Below are 21,250 nucleotides of genomic sequence, written 5' to 3'. Positions count from 1 at the left end.
AGGCACCAAAAAAAAGGTAAGTTTGAGGAGGTGCACCTCAGTATTTCTGGCTCGCCTTTATCTGTTTGTTAAACAGGTATAATAGTACTTCCCTACTTCAGAGAGGTGTTTTAGATACAGTATAAAGAGTGTGCGATAACAGGATAATGTAAAAATGAGGACCCTGCAAGGGCACTTAAAGACAGGTAATAGTAAAAATTGCCACAGTTTCCAACATCTACAGCCAGATATTTCTGTGGTAATCTCCTCCTCATTTTGTTTGTTACCACAAAACACAAGGAGAGGTTACCTACTGTCTTCATAGCATTTTCACACTCCTCCTTAAACATGCAGGATGTATCTGCCCTAGGGATGATAGGATGTGGGATTCAACTCATTACCAATGCCAAATGCAATCAGAAGACAACTTGCTGCTTTAATTTCTGAGGACTTATTCTTATAGGTATGGTTGTAGTTAAGGTTATCATGTGATCAGGTGAATAGTTGTTTTTCCTCTCGTCTATCTACCCATTGGCAATGAGTAGTTAGGATTAAAAGCTCCATCTAGCCCAAGGCTATAATGAATATTCAGGAAAAAATGATTCTGTACGGCTGCTTGGGGAAGTAAAAAGACAAGCCCTGTTACATTAAAATCTCCTGTGGCTTTGGAATAAACAAGCAATATTTGATTAAGAACAGGAAGACAGAAGACACACTGATGTACATCTCATACCAAAAGAGACTTTATATGGTATTAAATTACCAACAGATTCCTGTGGATGCAAGGCATGAATCAATAATTTCACTAAGCTTTCATTTAGATGGTGTTTAAAAAAAAAAAAAAAAAGGAAAGAAAGAAAAAGAAAAAAAGTACAGCAAGTGAAGGGCATTGTCAATGGATGTTGAAGTCCATTGAAGCATTTGTTCATTCTCCTGCACTGACACACTCAACAAAATTATGCTACAGACTCTGTAACAATTGCACTGTATCATCATTAATAACAGAAGCTACAAACCTATTATGTGTAATAGAAGAAGATAATTTATAGCAACATGGTAGACTTTGAACTAAAAGCATTAAAATTCTGTACCAAATTAAGCAGAGTACTAATTTTAGGTGGTTCATATTATTGATTTTGCAAATGTAAATGCCCATTTAGAAGTGAACTTTCTTTCTGATCACTTCAGCCTTTCTCAAAAGCTGTCTTCTTGTGCGAACTCTACAAATTATTCTCTGTCCAAAGGTAAACTTCTAAGGACTAGTTAAATTGTCTTAGATATGATGGAAATTGGGCTAATATGAATTAGAGATCTCCCAATGAGTTATTATTTGATGTGGATTAAAATAAGTGTATTTTAAAGTGCTAATGTGAGTTGGAGTAAGAATTTTTATGGCAGCACTGTAAGCACTACGAAGTCAGTATAATGAGTTATGTAGTGCCAACATCCTGAACATTATTATGAAGATTTCTAAGGAGAAGAATTAACATAAAGAATATACAATCCATATCTACTAGAGAGTCTCATTTCTGCATTGGGCCTCAAGGAAATTCAAAACAGAAATTAAAGTCAAAGACACAACTACTTTCATACTGCCGGTGCAACATTCATACATATTTCATGGAAGCACATGGGCAGGGAGATCACCATTTTTATTGGAATGGCACAGCTAAGTCTCAGGATTTTACTATTCATGTAAAGCACTCTGTCTTTCTAGGGATACAGCCTGTGTTCCTTATGTTTGCATTTAATCGTTGATATAAAATGACAAAAATGGCAAGGAAACATTTCTTGTATGTTCACTAAGCTGCAAAGAACCTTGGTGGCCACTGGATTGTTTTAATCTAAACTTCATTTAGGATCATCCCATTTTCATAACAATGCAGCTTCCCAAATTTTTACAATAGCCAAACAGGAGAAAATTATTCTTATATGACAGATTTAATTATCTGAGAGAGTGATAAAGATTTAGTAAATGTAAATAATTGCTGCACTACCAATTAGCCTACCCACAGGTTATCCTTGTACTAAATCTCGTAACAGTTCATTTTTTGAAACAGATCACGCACCATGTTCTACATACATCAGTATTGCAAATTTTAAGATATTTGTTGAATAGCATTACTAGTAGACAATCCGAAAAAAGAAAAAGAAAAAACCCACCAACCCACACCCTAAGAGTTATATTGAACAAAAGCCATGATATGTGCCAGAATCAGAATGTTAGTACCACTGAGCTGTTTTCAGTGGAAAGGATTGCTGATTACTGTCTAGGTGATATGTATTCCATAAGGGAAGTAAATGCCTAGAAATCATGAAAAGCCAGCATTTGAAGATTTCTATTCTGAGCTCTAAGTGAGGAGGTTTTGATCTTTCATTTACATTTTGGACATTCCAAGTTATTCTGTGAAGTCAGAGGAAAGTCCAGAAATGCAGAATTGCATTCGGATAGCCCTGCAACCTGACTCATCCTTCTTATTCTATCAAGGCATGGTCAGCCAATACTTTAGGATTGTGTTAGTTTATATGATAGCAGTTATTTTCAACATATCTTACATAGAGTGAGTCATTAAAAACAAAAAGTAATTTTTAAAATAAATTGGTAAAGACACTCTCTGTCATCCAAAATGATATTTTTCCCACTCTGGGAAGGGAACATTTTGTGATATCTTTGTCTTTTGAAAAAAGCAAATTTTCCTTTCTTCATGAACTAACCTTTCTGTAATGGATTTGTGGTTACTTGATGTGTCTTAAATAAGCTAGCTAATGAGATGAGGTTTGGTCCTGATGTGTAATTTCACAAAATCACAGTACAACCACTTATAACAAAGTTTTCTATTGCCTTGATATACCTTTTGTTCATATTACTTTTAATTATGTTCTATATTTATCTGACCTATTTGAACAGGATCCAGAGCTGGTACGGAACATCTGTCGCTGGGTTAGACAAGCTGTTCAGATTCCTTTCTTTGCCAAGCTGACCCCAAATGTCACTGATATTGTTAATATTGCGATGGCTGCGCAGGAAGGTAACTGACTCCAGTGCACAAGCTGTACAGATTTACTCATTTGCTGGATGTTGGGGACATAGGACAGCTGCAGAAATAATAACTAATAACAAGTAACAACGGAAACAAATACGAATGCAGTTTATTTGATGTGGTTAAAATAAGTGCAGTGATCAAAGATTTCCTAATTTTGTCCATGCTTTATTCTAGAATATAACAGTGTATAATGAGAACCATATTGGATTAACATTAACATTAAATCATATGTCTTTGCTCATCATGTGTTATGTATCATGTGTCTTTGCTCACTCTAATTTCTATCATATTTAGATGTTTACCATACCACTGTATCTTCCCCTATTCCTTTGTTTGATAGTAAAAATGATGTGTGTGTCCTGAGAAATCAGAAATACACCATTTGAGGGTGTGTGTGTGTATATATATATATATATATAACTTTTCCTTAGAGCTTAAAAAACAGGGTGGTTGGAAATGAATTTGAAAGTATGTGTATTAAAAATGTGGTCTTTTTTTTTTTTTTTTTCTGTTGCACTATTTCATGCTCACAGTAAGAAGCAAGAATTATGGGCTGGCTGGGTCAATGCAGAGTTGGTGTCATCAGCTTGGAGGAGGTTACCCCTCTGGTGGGGCACCTCTCAGTGTTGAACAGCCACTATAGTAGATTCTGTCCCACACAGCTGAATCTGTGGCAGAGATCTATCTGCCTGTCTGCTGGTCTGTGTTTCCCAGGTGCTGTTTACAGCTCTTTCAACTGATGCAGCCTGTCTTGAAGCCAGCATAAAATTTATCAGCCCAGGACTGGTTTTAAGGACCCTTCCGCACATCCTCTTACAGTTTGTTGCTTTCTGTCTTCAGCTGTTTATTTGAATTTCTAGTTATTTCACAGTTTCACAGTTTTTCTGTTGTATTTTTTCCTCTCTTGTTCTTATATGCATTATTTAACAAAAAGTGACTGACCTTTTCTTTCACAGGTGGCGCAGATGGTGTTACAGCCACCAATACAGTGTCAGGACTGATGGGACTGAAAGCAGACGGCACGCCTTGGCCAGCAGTTGGTGTAGGACTGAGGACCACATATGGTGGTGTGTCAGGTAGGTGTTGCCCTTTTTGATGCATACGACTTCCTTGGAGGATTTCAAAACATCAGGAGGTCCTTGTAGTGGACTAGAATATCATGTCTGCAGTGGCACCGAGTCCTTAAAGCTCACTGCTGGTCAATGTTTCTAATAGTCATGACAGATGGAACAGATTAAGTGTGAAGGCTCTCGTGTTGCCCTTTCCTTAATGGTAAAACGCTGCATCAGAATACTGTGATAGGGTCACTAGAGAGGGAAGGAAATCTCTTCTCTCATGACCTCTGCTTTTCCTCAAATTTTTCATTCTGTCACAATTGTCAGGCCCCACGTTAGACAGAGGCTAATGAAAGGGCATCGTAGGGGGAATTATCAACAATCCAAATGCAGTGTATGTTTCATAGCCCGAACTCCAGCTATCCTGCTGCCTTCTCACTGAATGCCCCTCTTCAAAGTAGATTATTTCATCCTCTTCCCACTGTGGTAAAAATAATAGATTGCGTTAGGTAAATATATGCTTATTTTTGTATTCTATTCCTTGTGATATATAAAAATATCATGTTTATACCATATTTCCAAGTTCTGCTTCACAGTTTAATTTTAAAACCAGCAGCAAAACTTTTACACTCCAGTTCAGTGCCTGTGCACACTAATGAATTAATCTATTGACTCTGTGCACTCTGTTGCTGTGACAACATGAACTTGGCCCTGCAAAGACAATACTGTGAGCTTCTTGACTTTACTGGTATGGAGATTAGTCTCCTTGGTGATAGAGGTAGCAGTAAATATACATAACAGAAGTAATAGCATCCTCCTGATTGAGTCAAACACTATTTTATCAGACCCACCTCCCAACTCACCCCAAAATTGTAATCAGAGAAGACCAGACAGGCAAAAAAAATGCTTCATTTTATGTGACTAGTGTTATCCTTAGAGAACCATAAGAAATGTAGCAAAAGATACCATTTAAACAAACTTTAATTCAAACAAGTATATTCAGTGGAAAATTGCCTTATTGCCTTAGATAACTGCATGGAATTTGGAATTTTTTAGAGAACACTAAAAGGCAAAGAAGAGAGAATCAGAAAAATTGTTATGCCTATTGCATAATGATTATTTCACAGTGACGGTCCAATAAGATGTTATAATTTTAATATTATGCAAAATGGGAGGAAGAGGGGAACAAGAAGAGAACAGTTACAGCCCATTTCAATTTCTCTAGCCAGCCATGTTGACAGGAAAAGAATAAAGGAGGTCACAGTGGGTGCTGTGCATTAAAAATTAATAAAAGAACTATTGCAGTAGTATTTTATATAAGTAACACCATTCACATTTTCTCATTTAAGTTGCAATTTCTGAATAATCCTTCCTACCATAAGTCTGTCTAATAAAATCTATAAAATGACTGCATTATGAAAAGTGTGTCTCATGTCACAAATTTAAAACATGCATGTAGTGTAAATTACAGTAGCACCTGGATGCTCAGCACTATGGAGAGATCTACCACCATTTTCATGGTTTATAATTCTGTTATAAATGAAACCCAAGGAAAAGTTCTCAATTTCTTATATTAATATATATGTGTGTGTGCATGTGTAAGTATAGAAATGTATTTTTCTTCCTGAAGTTTTACATGTATCAAAGGAAATAGAAGATGTCATTTTGGGATGCACCATTACCTGTGACGCAAATCTGGTTATTTAAAAAATATGAAAACCACTGAAAGCGCTGTCAATTTATTATGTTTTGAAAGAGTATATTGTTGCAGACAAATAAATAAAGGTTTCTTGCTGGTAATTGACATCAGTAGGTCCCAATCCCACAACACACTGCGGAAAAGAAAGCCACAGAGCCAATAAAGTCAATACATGCTGCACACACATTGCAATACTTTCTGCTTGGTGACCAGGGTGTAACAGTATACAAATTTACCAAAGCAGGAAAGCAATTTTAAATCAAGAGAGCTAGCATGCTTATGAGAAGGCAAAAATAGGGGGAGCGTTGGCCTTGTCAGATCAAGGGGTAGGTGTATGTAGGCCTGAACTCTGTCCCTGGCAGTGCTGGGCCCAGCCAGTGGCCTGCAGCCAGATGCTTGACTTTTCCCTGTGCTGTTTTCCCTGCCTGCTGAATGGCAGGAACACCACTTACATGCCTACAGGCTTCCCGGGGAGTGCCTTGTGCTCCTCACGTGGAAATCACTTTTCTGTTTTCATCTGCTTAAACTTTTTGTTCTATTTTGTTCTATTGTATTATCTGATATAGTCAATGAGTTTTTGTTGTTTTTTTTTCAAATAATTTCTCTCAAGAGAGAATTCATTTTTACACAAAAGTCAGTGCTACTATAGAAACAATCTGTTTGGGCCATTTTCTGTGTCTTACCAAAGCGCAGCTGGTTTATAATGTTCTCCAGTGCACAGATCTAGAATAGATACAGGGGACAATCAAGCTGTATCTTCCTTTCTGTATTTATTCCAATTGCACAGATTTTCACTCTCTTCTGGACTAGAACTGTCTCTTATTTGGCAATAACCTACAGTACAGGAGGGGGAAGTGAGGGAGGTGCCTGTCCTCACAGGACCATGACACCGCTGGCGCTTGTGGTCTGGGCACAGGGCACAGCGGCCTCCATGTCAGGTAGGCTTCTGGGGTCTGGAAACCCACCTAGGCTTGCAGCTGCTGGTGGCCCTGAGGATCACCCAGCTTCTGAGGAATGGCTTGTAAGGGAGTATCTTTGGTGCCGGCTTGAACCGGATGTAAAAAAAATAAAAAAATAAAAAAAGGCGGCAGCAACAGTTTATCTTGCATTTCCAAGTTCTCTTTACCATAACTTGTAGGAAACTCTCCAACCTCCAGTTTTGTTGCCAATGAGTACAGAGGTTGCTCTTCTTGAAAGGGTGTTTTTACTTTGAAGAATGAAAGCAGAAGCTGCTGTGCACAGGGCCCACCATCAGCAGCCAGGACACATTCCCCTTCATGTCCTAGAGAGGTGTGCCCTGTGCTGCATGCCCCACCTTCCAGCCATGGCCCCGAGGGCTGAGGGGGCCCTGTGCTGCAGTGTAGGGGCACAGCGTGTGGCAGAAAGATGGAGGTGACCCTCCTCAGCTCCAAATGTGAAAGTCAACGTTTTGCTCCCTGACATAAGGCAGCAGGCCGGCTCCGGCCTGCAAGCCAAAGGGCTCTGCTGAAAGCCCAGGGTGGGCTGCCAGCGGCAGGGCCTGGTTTGAGGAAAAAGCTCTGGTGGCCCCATGTGTGCCTGGGCTGGGCAGTGCTGTTAGGCATGCTGCGTGAGACGGATGTTTGTGGAAGCTGGGCCCTTAGAGGACAGCCATTCTTCACCACATTTTTAATTCACTACATTTTAAATTCACTACGGTCACACATCTCTTCATATAGTGCAGGTTATCTTCGGCAGGTGAGTGTAAGCTCACTCCAGTGAGTTTGATGAAGGTTGCTGTCGAAGAGCAAACAATGAAAGTCTGTTAATCCCCTTGCCTAGCAGCAGCCTGACATTTTGACTTGCAGTCTTCCCAACCTTCCACTGTTTAAAAATGGGCTCATACACGGCTATGAACTAAAGTTTTTCCATGTGCGCCTTCCACTTGGCCTCTCCCCTCCTCATCTGCTGCGGGTGAAGCAGCTATATGCAGAAAGATTGTTATTTGTCTTTCTAGCTGAGCATGCCACTGGAAAGGGATTTGCTTTTTAATTCCTTTTAAATTAGTAAGTGGGAGCTAGTTTACTATGGTTTTTCCAACATTAATAAAAACAAAAAAAAGTTATTAACTTAATTGCCAGCTTCTGAGATGTCTTTGAGAAAAGACTTTTTTTTTTTTTAAACATCTGAAATATTTTTAAAGTCTTTCAAAGAAGGAGAGACTTAATGAGATTACTTAAAAACCCCATTTAGCTTTGAGTTGTCACAGTCAATGTTTGCTTCCCATCCAGTGCTCAGGAAGTGACCTTCCTGTTCTGATATAATTCGATCAGCTGAAAATTGCTAAGCTGTGAGAAGCACGGCTGTTTCCTTCATCCTACCCTACTGTTTGTTGGCTAGTTTTGACAGGGAAAATTCCAGTATCCCAGGTGAGCGTTTGGCCACTGGACTGTAGAATTAGTCACTCTCCCTCCTCCACTTCCCTGCAAATATTGAATTATTAATACAAAGTGAAACAGCTCTCACAGGATACACACGAGCAGGAGCAGAACCTGCTGACCTGCACACATGCCTGATTTGGGAGATCCACATTTAAATCCCTGGTGTGAGCCAGGGAATCCCACCTGGGTCCCCTGGACTCCAGGTTAATCCTCTGACTATTGAACAGGATAAAATCTTCTGTGTTTTTCCTTACCTTCTACCTCTCTCCTGGTGTCAGAAAATCTTTGCAGGGAAAAAAAATCACAGTCATTTTGACTAATCGGTGTTTTTTAAAGAAAATTCTTTTCTAATTGGCACCATAGAGCCTTGGCTGAGCCCAAGGGCTACAGTAGCCCTACTCATTTCTGTGGCCACATCACGTGAGAGGACATCATGGTTAGAGGAGCCCAATGTTCATCCATTTTTTATAGGTTTGCAGGAACTGCCTCTTATTCAAAAGGTGGAAATGTCTCGTTGAAGCCCCCTTATTTAAGGAAATAAGCCCTTCTGATGAAAGAAATACACTGCAATTAAGCTTTGGCTCTCCAAACTATGTAACTATTGTATATGTTTGCAGAATTAGAGACATAGTTTAATTTCTATTAAGGAGCTTTTAGAATTGACCCAGCAGCACTTCAGGTTTGAGAATATAGAATATGTCAGATTCTACCCCGAGTTCTTCTTGTACACATGCAATACAGAGTATTTGTTTCTTGAAAAGGAGGTAATGCTGTTATTTATCCTCACAATGAATAATGTTCTCTGTCTCTGAAAAAGATGTTTTCATCCATATAAATATAAATGATTTTGTAAATGTGTATTTTGTAGGTACTAGAATAAGATGCCAGGTTTCCCAGAGTTGTTAATATACTGTCAGCAGCTACATGCTTCCCTAAGAGTTGTTTCCTTTGAACGTATTTTAAAATTATAAAAAAAAAAAAAAGTTTGTTTCATAAGTGTTGATACTGTTCTTCCATATTCCAGATGTGTTTTATAAAACACATCACACTGCAGCACTATAGGATATCTATTACAAGCAGAATAGAGCAGAGCTTCTGTTTGAATTTCCATGGCTTTTTGTTCTTCTTTGTCATATGTTTGTTTCATTGGTTTTGTCTGGAAGCCAGATCCTTAGGGGATAAATTTATAAAACCATACACTGGACTTAGCAAAAAACTTAGGTTAAAAGCAAATCACTCTACTGTGCACTCACTATGTATCCTTTTAATGCTTTGTTGCTAAAATTTTACATTATTTTACACTAATAGCTCAAGCACCTCATGCCTATGTGCTGTTACTGCTTTGTCCAGTTGTTCCGTTCTGTAATATTTTGACATTATTTGCATAAGTATGTGGTATAGCATATTAGTATGTGCATGTTTGGATGTTTTCCAGAACAAGAGAAATTCAAAAAGTTGTGTTCTATCTTCACAGCTGACCACAAGAGATGTCAAAAGGAATATATCTAGATAGCAGATTCAGTCATTAAATGTGGAAATGTATAATTGTTGGGAATCAGCAGAGGCAGTTCATATTAGTTACTTTTGAAGTAAGTTAGTGGAGCTGTCTCTTTTTTACAAAAACAAAAAAAAAAAACAGCCAGACAGCAATTGTGATTTTTAAGGGAACACTTTGCAGCTGTTATTTCATTAAATTAAAATGTATACATTATATGAATATTTGTCATTATTAATAGGGGTGCATATTCTAATCTGAAATGTATGAATTATATTGAAAGAGGAAAATTTGAACTTATATAAGAGCTGCCTTTTAATTTTAATTTTATGACACATCATTAAAAGAAAAATGAAAAAAAGGGCATTTGCTTTCATAATCACAGTTCTCTCAGTGACTCTTCAGTGTTAATTTTGGTCAATAGAAATGAATGAAAAGCTGCCCGTCATTGGAAATAAAACAAAATGTATATATGCATATGCATTCCTGTTTAGTGTAAATATTTACTGAGAGTTAAAGACTATTTACATTAACATATATTTATAAAACAGTGTGGATAGGAGTAAAAAACAAATATATGCCATAGTACAATTTTAATTTTGGTTTATTATTTCTGTTAAATGTAGCTCAGCCATTAAAAGCCCTTATTTGCATATATTATGTCAGGATTCACAAAGAGTCCTCTGTTTTCTGTGGTGTCCTTGCAGCAGTCTGATTTCTCTTAGTGTTCTGCCGTCACTGGTCTGTGCAGAAGAGATCAGAGCCCTAATAATAGATTTTTGACAGGGAGCTCGCTTGCTACCTGCCCTACACAAATCCTCACTGTTCATGTTTGCTTCATGGCAACAAAGCAGACAGAAGGAAAATGCCAAGCGCTGAGTTTGAGGTACAGCCCTGCCATAGCTTGACATTTCAGCAGAATAGCAGTTTATGAGATGCATAATTTTTCATCTGGGACTCAGCTGCCATTTTCATAGAAGCTTGCAGCTCATCGACTGACTGGAGGTAGGGCAAAGGTTTACAGCATAGATCAAGGTCTACATCCTTCCCATAGCTATTTAAAAATAAGTATTATTCTCCAGATAAGGTCAGAGACTAAGCATATTTTCTCCATTTTTAATATTTTTAGACATTTTCTTTCCACAAAGAAAACACTTTACACTTCTAGCACAGGTGCCATTTGTAGTTGATGAAAAATGATCATAATTGATTTAATTTGCCAAAAGATTAAATGAGTCCTGAAGAAGAACGAAGTATTGGTCTTCACGCACAGCTTTTGAACAAAGCTGTTTTCTCCTCTTACTTTGAAAAAAGCTCATTCCAAGCTTGAACTGAATGAAAAGTCTTTACTCTTGAAATGTAATTGGTTTGTGTTTTATTATTGTTATAGATTGCATTTAACTTTTCACTTTTGTGCACATGTACTTGGGAAACAAATGCAGTGTAGGTACATGTAAGTGAGTGTTTAATTTAGAATTACACATCTCTGTGAGCGTCAGTAACAGTTCACCATGTCACAGTCTCATATAGAACAATGGTACAGTACATTGGATTAATTAAAGAAGCCTTGCAGAGAACTGAATTCTCAGTATGTCAAGATTTCAATTTTATGTTAAATATTTTCTAAAGGCCAGACCCTTAAATCTCAGGGGTTGTACCAAGCAGTGAGCTGTGAATTTAACCATAGGCTAACTGCTAATGATAAGGAAAAGAGTCCAAGTTGAGGCAGCTGTAATACAGTCATTGGATTAGGCTATCAATCACTCGGTTCCCTGAGGAACAGGCAAAGACGACAAAACAGTGAAAAGGGAAATTAGGAAGGGAGGGCATGACTAGAATGAGATTCTTCACCAAATGTATCTGTTAGTTGGCTGAATCCCCCAAGCATCAGACAGAAATGTCCAGCATTGCTCTCAGACTAAAAGCCAAGTATTTGTTTCAAACTCCTAGAAAACCATCAAATCATCGTTAACTGTTTCTAGTCCGTATAGGGCTCTGAAATGCAACCAGGTGTATTTTGCAGTTTCAATAGCCTGTAATTTGATTAATCTTTAAACCACTGTTGTTGAGTACTCTGGATTTGCTTTTTACATCGTATTTCATATATAATATGTCCATTTGGAATTACTCATTTCCAAAAAGTGTCTTTTTTTTTTTTTGTATGAAATAATAACCTTTAGGCTATCAAGTCTTACTAATGTCAGATGATGATTCAGATAAAACCATAAAATCTATTCAGACATAATATGGTATTAAAAAAAAAAAAAAAAGAAGACGGTGGCCTGGATTGTCCAAGCACGGGTGAAAGAATGTGTGGTTTTAATCTGCCTGCAGCTAGATAAATGGGAAATCAGTTCATATAATCATGCAGATTGACGTGGTTAAGTAAAGGGTGCTTGTGTAGTTAGCGACTTAGAGACATAGTCTGATTAACAAAGAATGGAAATGAATTGATGAAGAAAGAGAAAAGTGACAGCATTTTAAAGCAGGCTGATAGTACAGGGGCCTGTATTTAAACTTGTTTGCAGTAATGGGCAGAGATGAATGTACCATGTGTACACTACAACCTGGTGAGGACTGTTAATATCAACAAGATTGAACCTGTTTACGTTGTCTTTTGTCAGCACTGGTTGATTGTCTTTCCGTGTCTGTCAGGTCTACGGGTGTATGTGTCTCTTTCTTTTATGATCACCTCTTTAAATTTTAAGCAAATGCTCACAAAAAAATCTCAGGATATTTTTGTGTCATATCTTTAGATTATTGTGTAGGAAGAAAAAAAAAAAGATATATTTCTATCATTAAAAACTTACTACAATTCATTTTGGAGGTCATTTAAGTAACACATGACCGTGGGCTAGAGCACAAGAAGATAATTTTAGGTGGCAGTGTTCAAGTTGACCCGCAGGTTTGCAAAGCTTTGTTGCAGCGTTACATACAAGATGGATTCAAACTTGAATACAGATTATGAGACTTTAGTGAGCTTCAGTATAGGTGACAGAAGGAAAGAGCTGAGAAAGGAAATGGGTTCCAAATTTATGTGAATATACGTTGGTGTTACAAGTTCCCTGCTGTTGATTGAACCGGGCCCATAATTGTCTTTTCTGCTACTTTATACTCCGTATCCAAATCAGCAACAGGGTTGATATGGTTGAAAAATAAAGATTTTGCAATACGCTTAACATCAAAATATGAGCCAACAAATAAATAGAAAATGACTTCTTATTTAACATCTGTTAACATGAAGCTTCATGCTGTTCTTTCTTCTCTCCTGTGGGACAGCTGTGCTTGCAAGACAGGCCAACTGGCTGCTGGCCTCCACCCTCAGTCTCAGGATACCACCGCTCTCAGGGTACCCCAGCTTCTGTAGCTCAGTAGCTCTGGTAACCTCAGTGTCTGAGGCATTTCTGTCAGGATATTGGGACTCTCACTCTTCTTGCTATCTATAAAACGCAACTGCTGTTTTTTAGAAATGGAAGTGGCTTGAAGAGAAGGCTTCAGTTGCATGAAACTGCACTTGCTTAAGTTGCTTAGGTTAATCCAGTTGCAGGATACTTTGACAACCAGATACAAGGGATGGAGTGGGCGGGAGGTAAATATTTGGAACAACTAAACCCAGGGCTTTACTTTACATCCAGCAGTGTAAAAAGGACATACTTAAGCAGTTACTGCTGCTGTCCTGCTTCCGTATAGGAGGAACCTTTACTGGTTAGCTATGATTTGTAATGAACTTGCCATAGTGAACACATCTTTATTCACCTAAATTCTTCTAACATTCTGTATTTTAGTATCCTACTTCAACGATTAATAAATCCTAATGCTAACTTCACATATAAAATACAGAACACAAAATATAGCAGATTTGTTTAACTGAGTAGATTCGAGGTTTGTATTTCACTGGGCATTGCTTCATCCCTTATGAGTTATTGCCAGAAGCATTTATAAAAGTATTTCACAACTATCAGAACTCTTTTTTTTAACCTTTCAAAAGAATGCAACTAATATATAGTAGTCAGCTAAAGGATCTGCATTTTAATGTGCCTTTTCGTGCAGATATATCATTGTATGGAAGGAGCTATACAAACATGCTGCTCACAAACAGTAAATACAAACATACCGTACAAAATCTTTTAGGAAACCTGCTGTAGTAATCTGTTTTTCCAATTTATAAACAATTTGCAACATCTATGTTGCCAGGTAATTGCAAATGTCTTCCCTATTAACATGTAATGTATAACCATCTTAGTGCTAAGTCCTGTTCAGGTCCCAAAGGACACTCGTAGTGAGGGATTTAGCCACCATTATTTGGTTTAAATGAGAGCTGAGTGAGAACTGCTGAGTGCAGTGCCCCACTCTTTCAGAATGAGACGCACAAATCCACAGTGCAGCTGTGGCAGCTCTGCAGAGAGGGTGTTTTTAATGGCGTGAGGTCTGGCAGTGAAACGTGTGGTACTGTACCCGACTCAGCACAGAGGTAAGGCTGATGCTGTGGAGAACTTTGTTACCGGCAGCTCAAAAGAGGGAGAAAGCTGTGTTTTGTTTCACAAGCAGGCCTGCCGAGGAGTACGTGGTTAACTGTGTTATGGTTTGTCTGGCCATTTGTATGTGTTTCATGGCCCTCCTGAGTGACGTACTGATTTTCAGAAGTATGTTTGATTACTCCAGTCCATTTTGGCTGGGCTGAGCTTATCTTACTCCCTGTCATTTATTGTTGTGCTTACACTGTTAATGCCATGTCAGCTGCCTGTGTATTGATTACACCAGCTTTGGCAGCATTTTCACTGATTTTTGGATATATGCCCACTTGAGAGCTGTTTAGATTTTAAAAGGGAGTACTCAGAGAAATCTTCTCATTCTAGGCCCTGATAAACTCTGTTTATCAGGAGCACTTGCAGAGAAGGTGTTGCCAGATGAGGTATTTAAGAATCAGTTGCTTTTTCTTACAAATTAATGAGCTTCTTCAGAACTTACTGAAGATGGAGTTTGAAGAATTCGGACCTACAAATAGGAGCTAGAAGAAATATTTTGAAAATACCTGCTACGTGGTACCATCTAGGTTATTGGGCGAATTAAGAGATTGCTTACATCTTTGTTGTTCATAAAAACATATTAAAGGATCCATCTCTGGCAGTTATCCAGAGAGGAGGAAAACCCTGCTGGAGGCAGGGAAGTCATGGTGAATCTTGTTCTGTCCTGTCAAGAGGAATTTTAGCAAGGAGCTCCCTTGCTAAACGGGCTGGCATGGAGATTTCATTCCAACTCAGGCTTGCTATTTTGCAGCTCTGAGAACATCCCCAGTTTCTAGGTAAAGGCAGATAGTATGGGGTGATAAAAGTCTTCAAAAACAAAAGAAATTTGTCACTCTTACAATCTCTTTTCCAAACTTGCATGTCTCCAACATCCATTTCTATTTCTCTCTGTTTCTCATGAATAAGATTCACTTGGCTGAGCCAATGGTTTGTCGGGCAAAAGGAGGCATAGTGGCACAAAGAGTGTCACAGGAGAAAGTGATGTTTGTATGTTTGACATTAAAATATCTTCCAATCAGTTAACGTAAAGCATCTGGTGTTTTTCTGTATTTTAATAAACCCTAATAACAGCATTGCAATCCCTTAAAGCCATTTCTCATGTTCTTGTTACAGTAGGTATATGGCACACATTTTCTGGTTTACAAAGCTGAAAACAAGTTTCAACAATTTAATCTCAGTGTTAGGAAAAGGATCACAGCAGCTGCTATAGTATTTTGTATTTAAGCTACTTTTTGTAAAGACTCATGACATGCTCCCTGGGAGCTAAATATTGACAAGCATGCTCTGGCAAGCAAGATCAAGCTTGGTGAGTTAACACAGCTCGAGTCTCTGCATTGACAGTGTAACCCAAGTCTGAAAACTATTATCCTACTCCATTTATTTTGGCTTTATAGGTGCCTTTATAGGTGCTGTCCACTTAAATTAGTGATTTCCACTGTATTTTTAATACCGTAACTGTGAATTCATATTTGACTTAGGACTACAATACATGCAAGATTTCTCGTACGTCCGTGTTTGATGACATCTTCAGTAACATATTGAGAATAGAATCACAAAAGACAGCATAAAACCTTCATGACTTCAAACCTCCGAAACAGAAATAAACATTGAATGAAAAATAATTTAAAAATCACATTTATCTCTTACGCTGTGCAACAGACCATGTCCTAAAACTGTGAGTCTGCGAAAGCTGTTGATCAAAAGTGAAGCTTGGACATGTATTCATTATGGGATATAATTTAGGAGATTAATTTTTATTTGTATTATGTAACTAAAAAGAAAAATCCACTTGTTTTCTAATTGTAAGTGCAGTGTGTTTATAATGCTTCTAGTTTACTTTTTGAATTTCTGAATAAAGAACTTAAGCCTATTTGGGCTTCTAGTAAATTTGGCACATAGACTAAATTGATTACCAGATGCATTGTGCAACATATGGCATTGTACAGTCTTTGTGTGCTTCATAGTATTTTCTTAAATTACCAGCATTTGTTTTGATTCCAAAAATGCACTTGTCTATGCTTTTTAGTGCTTTGGACTTAAATGCTGGCTTTTCAGTGTTGAGCAGATGTGTTAGAATTTCATGTGGAACATTTATGCTTTTGTGAGTTGTATTCTTTGAGCACTCCACACAGTATTATCTTAGTGATAGCTCACGCAAGTGGGATCACTTAGTTTTCATACGTACAATGATTGTTTAAAATAACCTTCAGAATTCCTAATAATTCTGTCACCAAGAAGAACAAGGAAGCAAGCCAGTTTTGCCCAAAGATATTGCTCCCAGAGTGAATGAATTTTCAGGTACATTTTATTTTAGATTAAAGAAAAAGAGGAAGGAAGGAGAACATAATTCTTTTATGGATGACAGCACTGGTCAACAACAGTCCTGTATGCTTCTGTGAGCAGACTTATTCCTGTGCTTGAGGTTGTGTTTTGAGCGTGCATAAAAATTCACGCATGAAAATGAACAGAATAAGGTGCTGAGGACCCGGACATTAGTGTGTAATTTACTTGCAAGAGCTGCGTGCTTTAGTCGATTTAGAGAGGTTATCTGTAAAATAAGATCCCCCAAATTACCAACAGTTTTAGTGAAAAGAGCAATATGATGACCCGGGACAAGGGATTTGTAACCAGGAGGACTGCCTGCTGCCTAATCTTTGCAGGTGAAATTATTCACTCCTCACACACACATTTCCTCTCCAGGACTCTTGAGATAAAAATGTTATACCTTTGTATAGTATTTGGATATTCTCTCCTAAAAGGCATTGCATATGTGCAAAATATTGCTGGTATGTTTTTAGTAGCAGCAATGTGTGTTCTAGGAGTATTTAAAATCAACAAACACACATTGGCCACTGGCTTTGTGTTAATTGGCCTTTACTTTGATCACTGAAGACCAGTGAATGCAGTTTAGAGTTGTGTTCCTATCGTTTTTCTTCAGTGGAAGCCGAGGGGATGAGTAAGTACATAATTTAAGTCCCTTACTCACCCTCTGAGCTGCCCTCATTGGATAACAATTAAAATGATCTGACAGAGCAACGCACTGAATTCCCTTGCATCCCCTTATGTTGCTCTGAATACATAAAATAAATGAGTGTTTAAGCCTATTAATGCTGTTATTTTTTTATTAATGCAGAAGGCAGAGTTAAGATACAGGTGTGTAATTTCATCTTGAAACCAGCACTGAGTTGTGTGGCTGATATAAAGGTAGGACTGATATAAACATGTTTTAATTACTAACCCTGGATAATATATCCAAAGCTAGTAAAGGCCTCCACAAATAAGGTTTGCATTTCCTTTATGCCACGGATAGTTTACACAGCACAGGCATGCTATTATTTCACTTTCCATTAAGATGTTAGCTCTTCAGCTCACTGTACACTCAGCTAGAGAAGTGGCATGAAACCTCCTGTAACTGTGAAGGTTATTAAAAAGAAGCAACAGAAGAAAAGCCCTGTCTTTACAACTGTCATCCATGCACCGCCAAGGTCTCAGCTAAAGCCAAGATATCGACTTGCTGTGGGGGTGGAGGGTCCTTTTCTTTCACAGATAACTAAGTATTGTCATGCAAATTTCATTACAGAAATACAGGTGGATAAGGAACTAAATATTTAGAAACTTATGTACCTAGTTATAAAACTGTAATTATAAGAAAGTGTTCTTGTGTAACGAGCACTTCACATCTGTCATACAGTGTTTTAATGTCTACAGTAGTTATTAGCTGAATATTTCCATTATTACCATTCTGTGAGCAACTGCCATTCTTGAAACTGATTGATGTTTAGGAATAAAGCACTGTTATTACATGTTGCCAACTTCTGAGGACCAATCTTATAACATACGGTGCCTTCAAAGGAGTGATGATACCTCCTTTTTCTGGAACTAATCACATCTGAAGAAAGTGAAAGAATGAAAACATTTTTTTCCTAGAGAACTTCCATTGCATTGTATTCTGCTGCAGAATGATTATAGTGTTTTATCTGCCAAAGGTGACATTGGACAAAGAAAACTTTACAGGAAGAGAGATGTTTGAATATAGGCAACTAGTGCTGTGGAGTGGCTTGACTTGAGGCGGTGACTTTATTTGTGTGTTGATGAAACTGTAGTCTCGGTCTTTCATTTACTGGGTGCAAAACAGTCTTCTGACAGGGTGTACTGGTTGCGAAGTCTTCACTAACGTTTTGTTAGTTCAGTTTGTAGGTTTGTGCTCTGTCCAGACCAGCACGCAGATCTGCAATTTCAGGGAGGAAAATAGACAAGAAAAAAATGAGACCCCCCCGTGAAGTGTTTATCTTCTTAAGGCCACACTGTCTTGCTAGAGCCTAATCATGCTTTGTGTGTTTTTCAAAGGAGGAAAGCTGTAAGGAGACATTGCAGGCAAGTTAGCCGTAAATACTGCTTGGAGGGGACTGGTAGTTTGTGGAATCTTTTTGCATGTTGCTTAATTATTTAAATTTCTTCACCCTCATCCTGCTCTATCCCTTACTGAAACTGATCTATAAAGGAAGAATGCCCTCCGGCTCCAGCGGGAGCTACCAGGGAATATTATTTTCTAGTGCTTTCCTCACTAAATAAGGCAGAGAAAGAAAGTCATGCTAGTTTAATGCTGCCATACAATGTAATGTCCAAGCTCAGCTTGTAGGAGCAGGTTCACATGTTAATCTAATCTAAACGCATTAACACATAGCTCCCAATGACTATATTTGTGCTGTAGAGATTACCTAAATTTGGAAAGCTTCTGCTCCAAAGATCCTTCAGGTACTGTATTAAAATAAATAAGGCAAGTCTTGGGACCTGAAGAATCCTCCCAAGAAACTATTTTCACAAGGATAAGGAGGGAACACAGCTGTTCTCTCCTAACTCATAATTTGATCACCAAATTACAGTTGCTTCTGCAAAAATCATGCCCCTTTCAGCCTTCAGCATGAACAGCTCCAGATTTCGCTCTTGTTCACCTGAATCCTTGTCTGGCCGGATAACTTTGAGTCAAACTCCAAAATTGCAAAGTGAAATTGTCAAAAGTCCCCATACGCATCTGCCTTTCCAAACGCTACCCTGATAGCAGCAGCTTGCTTTCCAACCCTCTCAACAAACTCTGGTATGGCTTTTTCTTTCTAAATCATGATGTAGCCCACCAGCTTACAGACACATGCAGATCCCCATGAACAGTCAAGGTAGGTAGTTTCCATTTATTGCTGGGAGAAAAAAAAGTGTCAGCTAACTTCCTACTCATCCTATGGCAAGCAGATGAGTAAGGCTGTGTGCTTCAACTACCTTAGCTATAGCTATCAGATCTCCTACTCTTGGTTGTGTGAGTCTTGAGAAACGGGAAGTGTTGAAATAAATGGCTATGATACACACAGTGTTGAAATAAACATTTATTTTAACACATTGTATGTGATGAGCCATTTATTTTAACACTTTTCACTTGAAGTGTTGAAATAACAGGTTTTATCAGGGGACGTGTCATCCACTGTTTTATGTATATGTGAATATGGAAATATATCTACTGAGTATGCGTGTATATATATACTCACACAGATTATATAGATATGTAATAATAAAATGGCAGATGTGTGTGTAGACACACTATTACACAGGGAAATACAGCATTTTCAGCTGAACTAAAGTCATTTGTTTCACAAAATTTTTATGTTCATGCTATCTTACGAGTTTTTTCATATTTTTAATATATAAATAGATAGAAATAGATACATACATAAAATTGTATATTACTAGAGGGTACCAACTGGATAAAATAGATAAACCTCAAAATGGGATAAGTCTGGTAATGAGTTATGTAAAGGCAAAAGGAAATACTTCATTTAAGCTTTCTGGTTACCTACTTTCTTTAATTTGCTGTTCTTTCTTAAGTTCTACTTCCCTTGCTGTAATGAACTTCCTAGACCAATGGGTATTAAACAGTATAAGGTATGCTTCAGGTTTTGTAAATAACCTGCAAAGTTGCTGTGCTGCATTTTCAGTAATGCTTTTATTTTTAAAAACACTGTGGGAGCCTCAACGCCCTGCTCAGCAGTCAGTCGCCACTCTGCCAGTGTGTCCTTACTCAGATGTACTAAATTGCCTTTGTATGGTCAGAATTATGTATGCACTGCAGTACCCACACAGACACTTGGACACACGCACGTCCTGCTTTCTGGTGCCAGGGTCATGTTGACCGTGGTAGTTGTTGTTGTTAAGGAGGTTAAAGCCAGCTCAAACAAAGGTAGCGCTGCCTCTGAGGCTGACAGGGGCAATGCTGCTTTTGAACAGATCTGTAAGCTTCTGGGTAAATAGCCACAAACCCTTCTACTGGACTTGTTAAACACATCTGCCTCTGCACTGGAATAAGAGGGCAGCGAGACTTAGGGTGTGCTGAAGTGAAACACTCACATCTTTCAGGGGAGAGGATTACCCAGCAGAATTTGTCAGGAACTTTTTTGTGCCCCTGTGATGGTTGCAACATTTTAGTCTGGTAACTGTGGACAGTATTTCTTAGATGGCCTGTCCCACTTTTATGCTGGTCTAATTCATGTGTCCTTTTCCTTGTGCTATGCTGGGAGCATACCTCAGTCATTAGCACTGCTTTTATCATTGTTATTGCTATACCAACCTGGAAAACATAAGGAGCAACTGATAAGTTGCAACAGAACACATTTTGCTAGGCTTCATGCAGATCACCAAAAGTATTGATTTTAGTAGATCTGCAGCTCGCAGTGAAAGAATGGCTTTGTTAGAAAATGTTTAACCGGCTCTTGCAGCAATCGCAAAACAATTTCTATCTGTCCTCTTGATTTTTCCTACTGAAGTTCGATACGGTTGAAAATTCCCTCGGGTCTTCCTGAATAAATAATATCTACAGATAAGAAAAATTTACTTTTTTCCTCTCTCTTTCTCTGATTCTAACCTTTTTAATTGAGAGAAGTCTCCAGTGACTGCTAAACATTTATTGTGTAAGAACTGTGGTGATTTTATGAACATTCAGCTGAAAGAGCATAAATAATCGGGAGAAATTCAAAAATGGTACAAATAAATTCTAAAAAGGATACTGTATTT

At 38.1% G+C, this 21,250-nt stretch overlaps 1 protein-coding gene across 4 annotated transcripts in view; it reads left to right on the top strand.

Moving 5' to 3' along the window:
• Positions 1-21,250, top strand: part of DPYD (dihydropyrimidine dehydrogenase) — a 352,519-nt gene that overhangs the window by 259,885 nt on the left and 71,384 nt on the right. For all 4 annotated transcript variants that reach the window (XM_013186603.3, XM_048067133.2, XM_013186607.3 and 1 more), the window contains 2 exons: positions 2,888-3,008; positions 3,980-4,099. In XM_013186603.3, the coding sequence (XP_013042057.3) occupies positions 2,888-3,008; positions 3,980-4,099 (241 nt within the window). The remainder of the gene's footprint in view (positions 1-2,887; positions 3,009-3,979; positions 4,100-21,250) is intronic.

The sequence above is a fragment of the Anser cygnoides genome, chromosome 8 (genome assembly GCF_040182565.1).
Source record: "Anser cygnoides isolate HZ-2024a breed goose chromosome 8, Taihu_goose_T2T_genome, whole genome shotgun sequence".
Taxonomy (NCBI): domain Eukaryota; kingdom Metazoa; phylum Chordata; class Aves; order Anseriformes; family Anatidae; genus Anser; species Anser cygnoides.
Note: the sequence above shows the minus strand (reverse complement) of the source record. Positions and strands in the feature narration are given on the sequence as shown.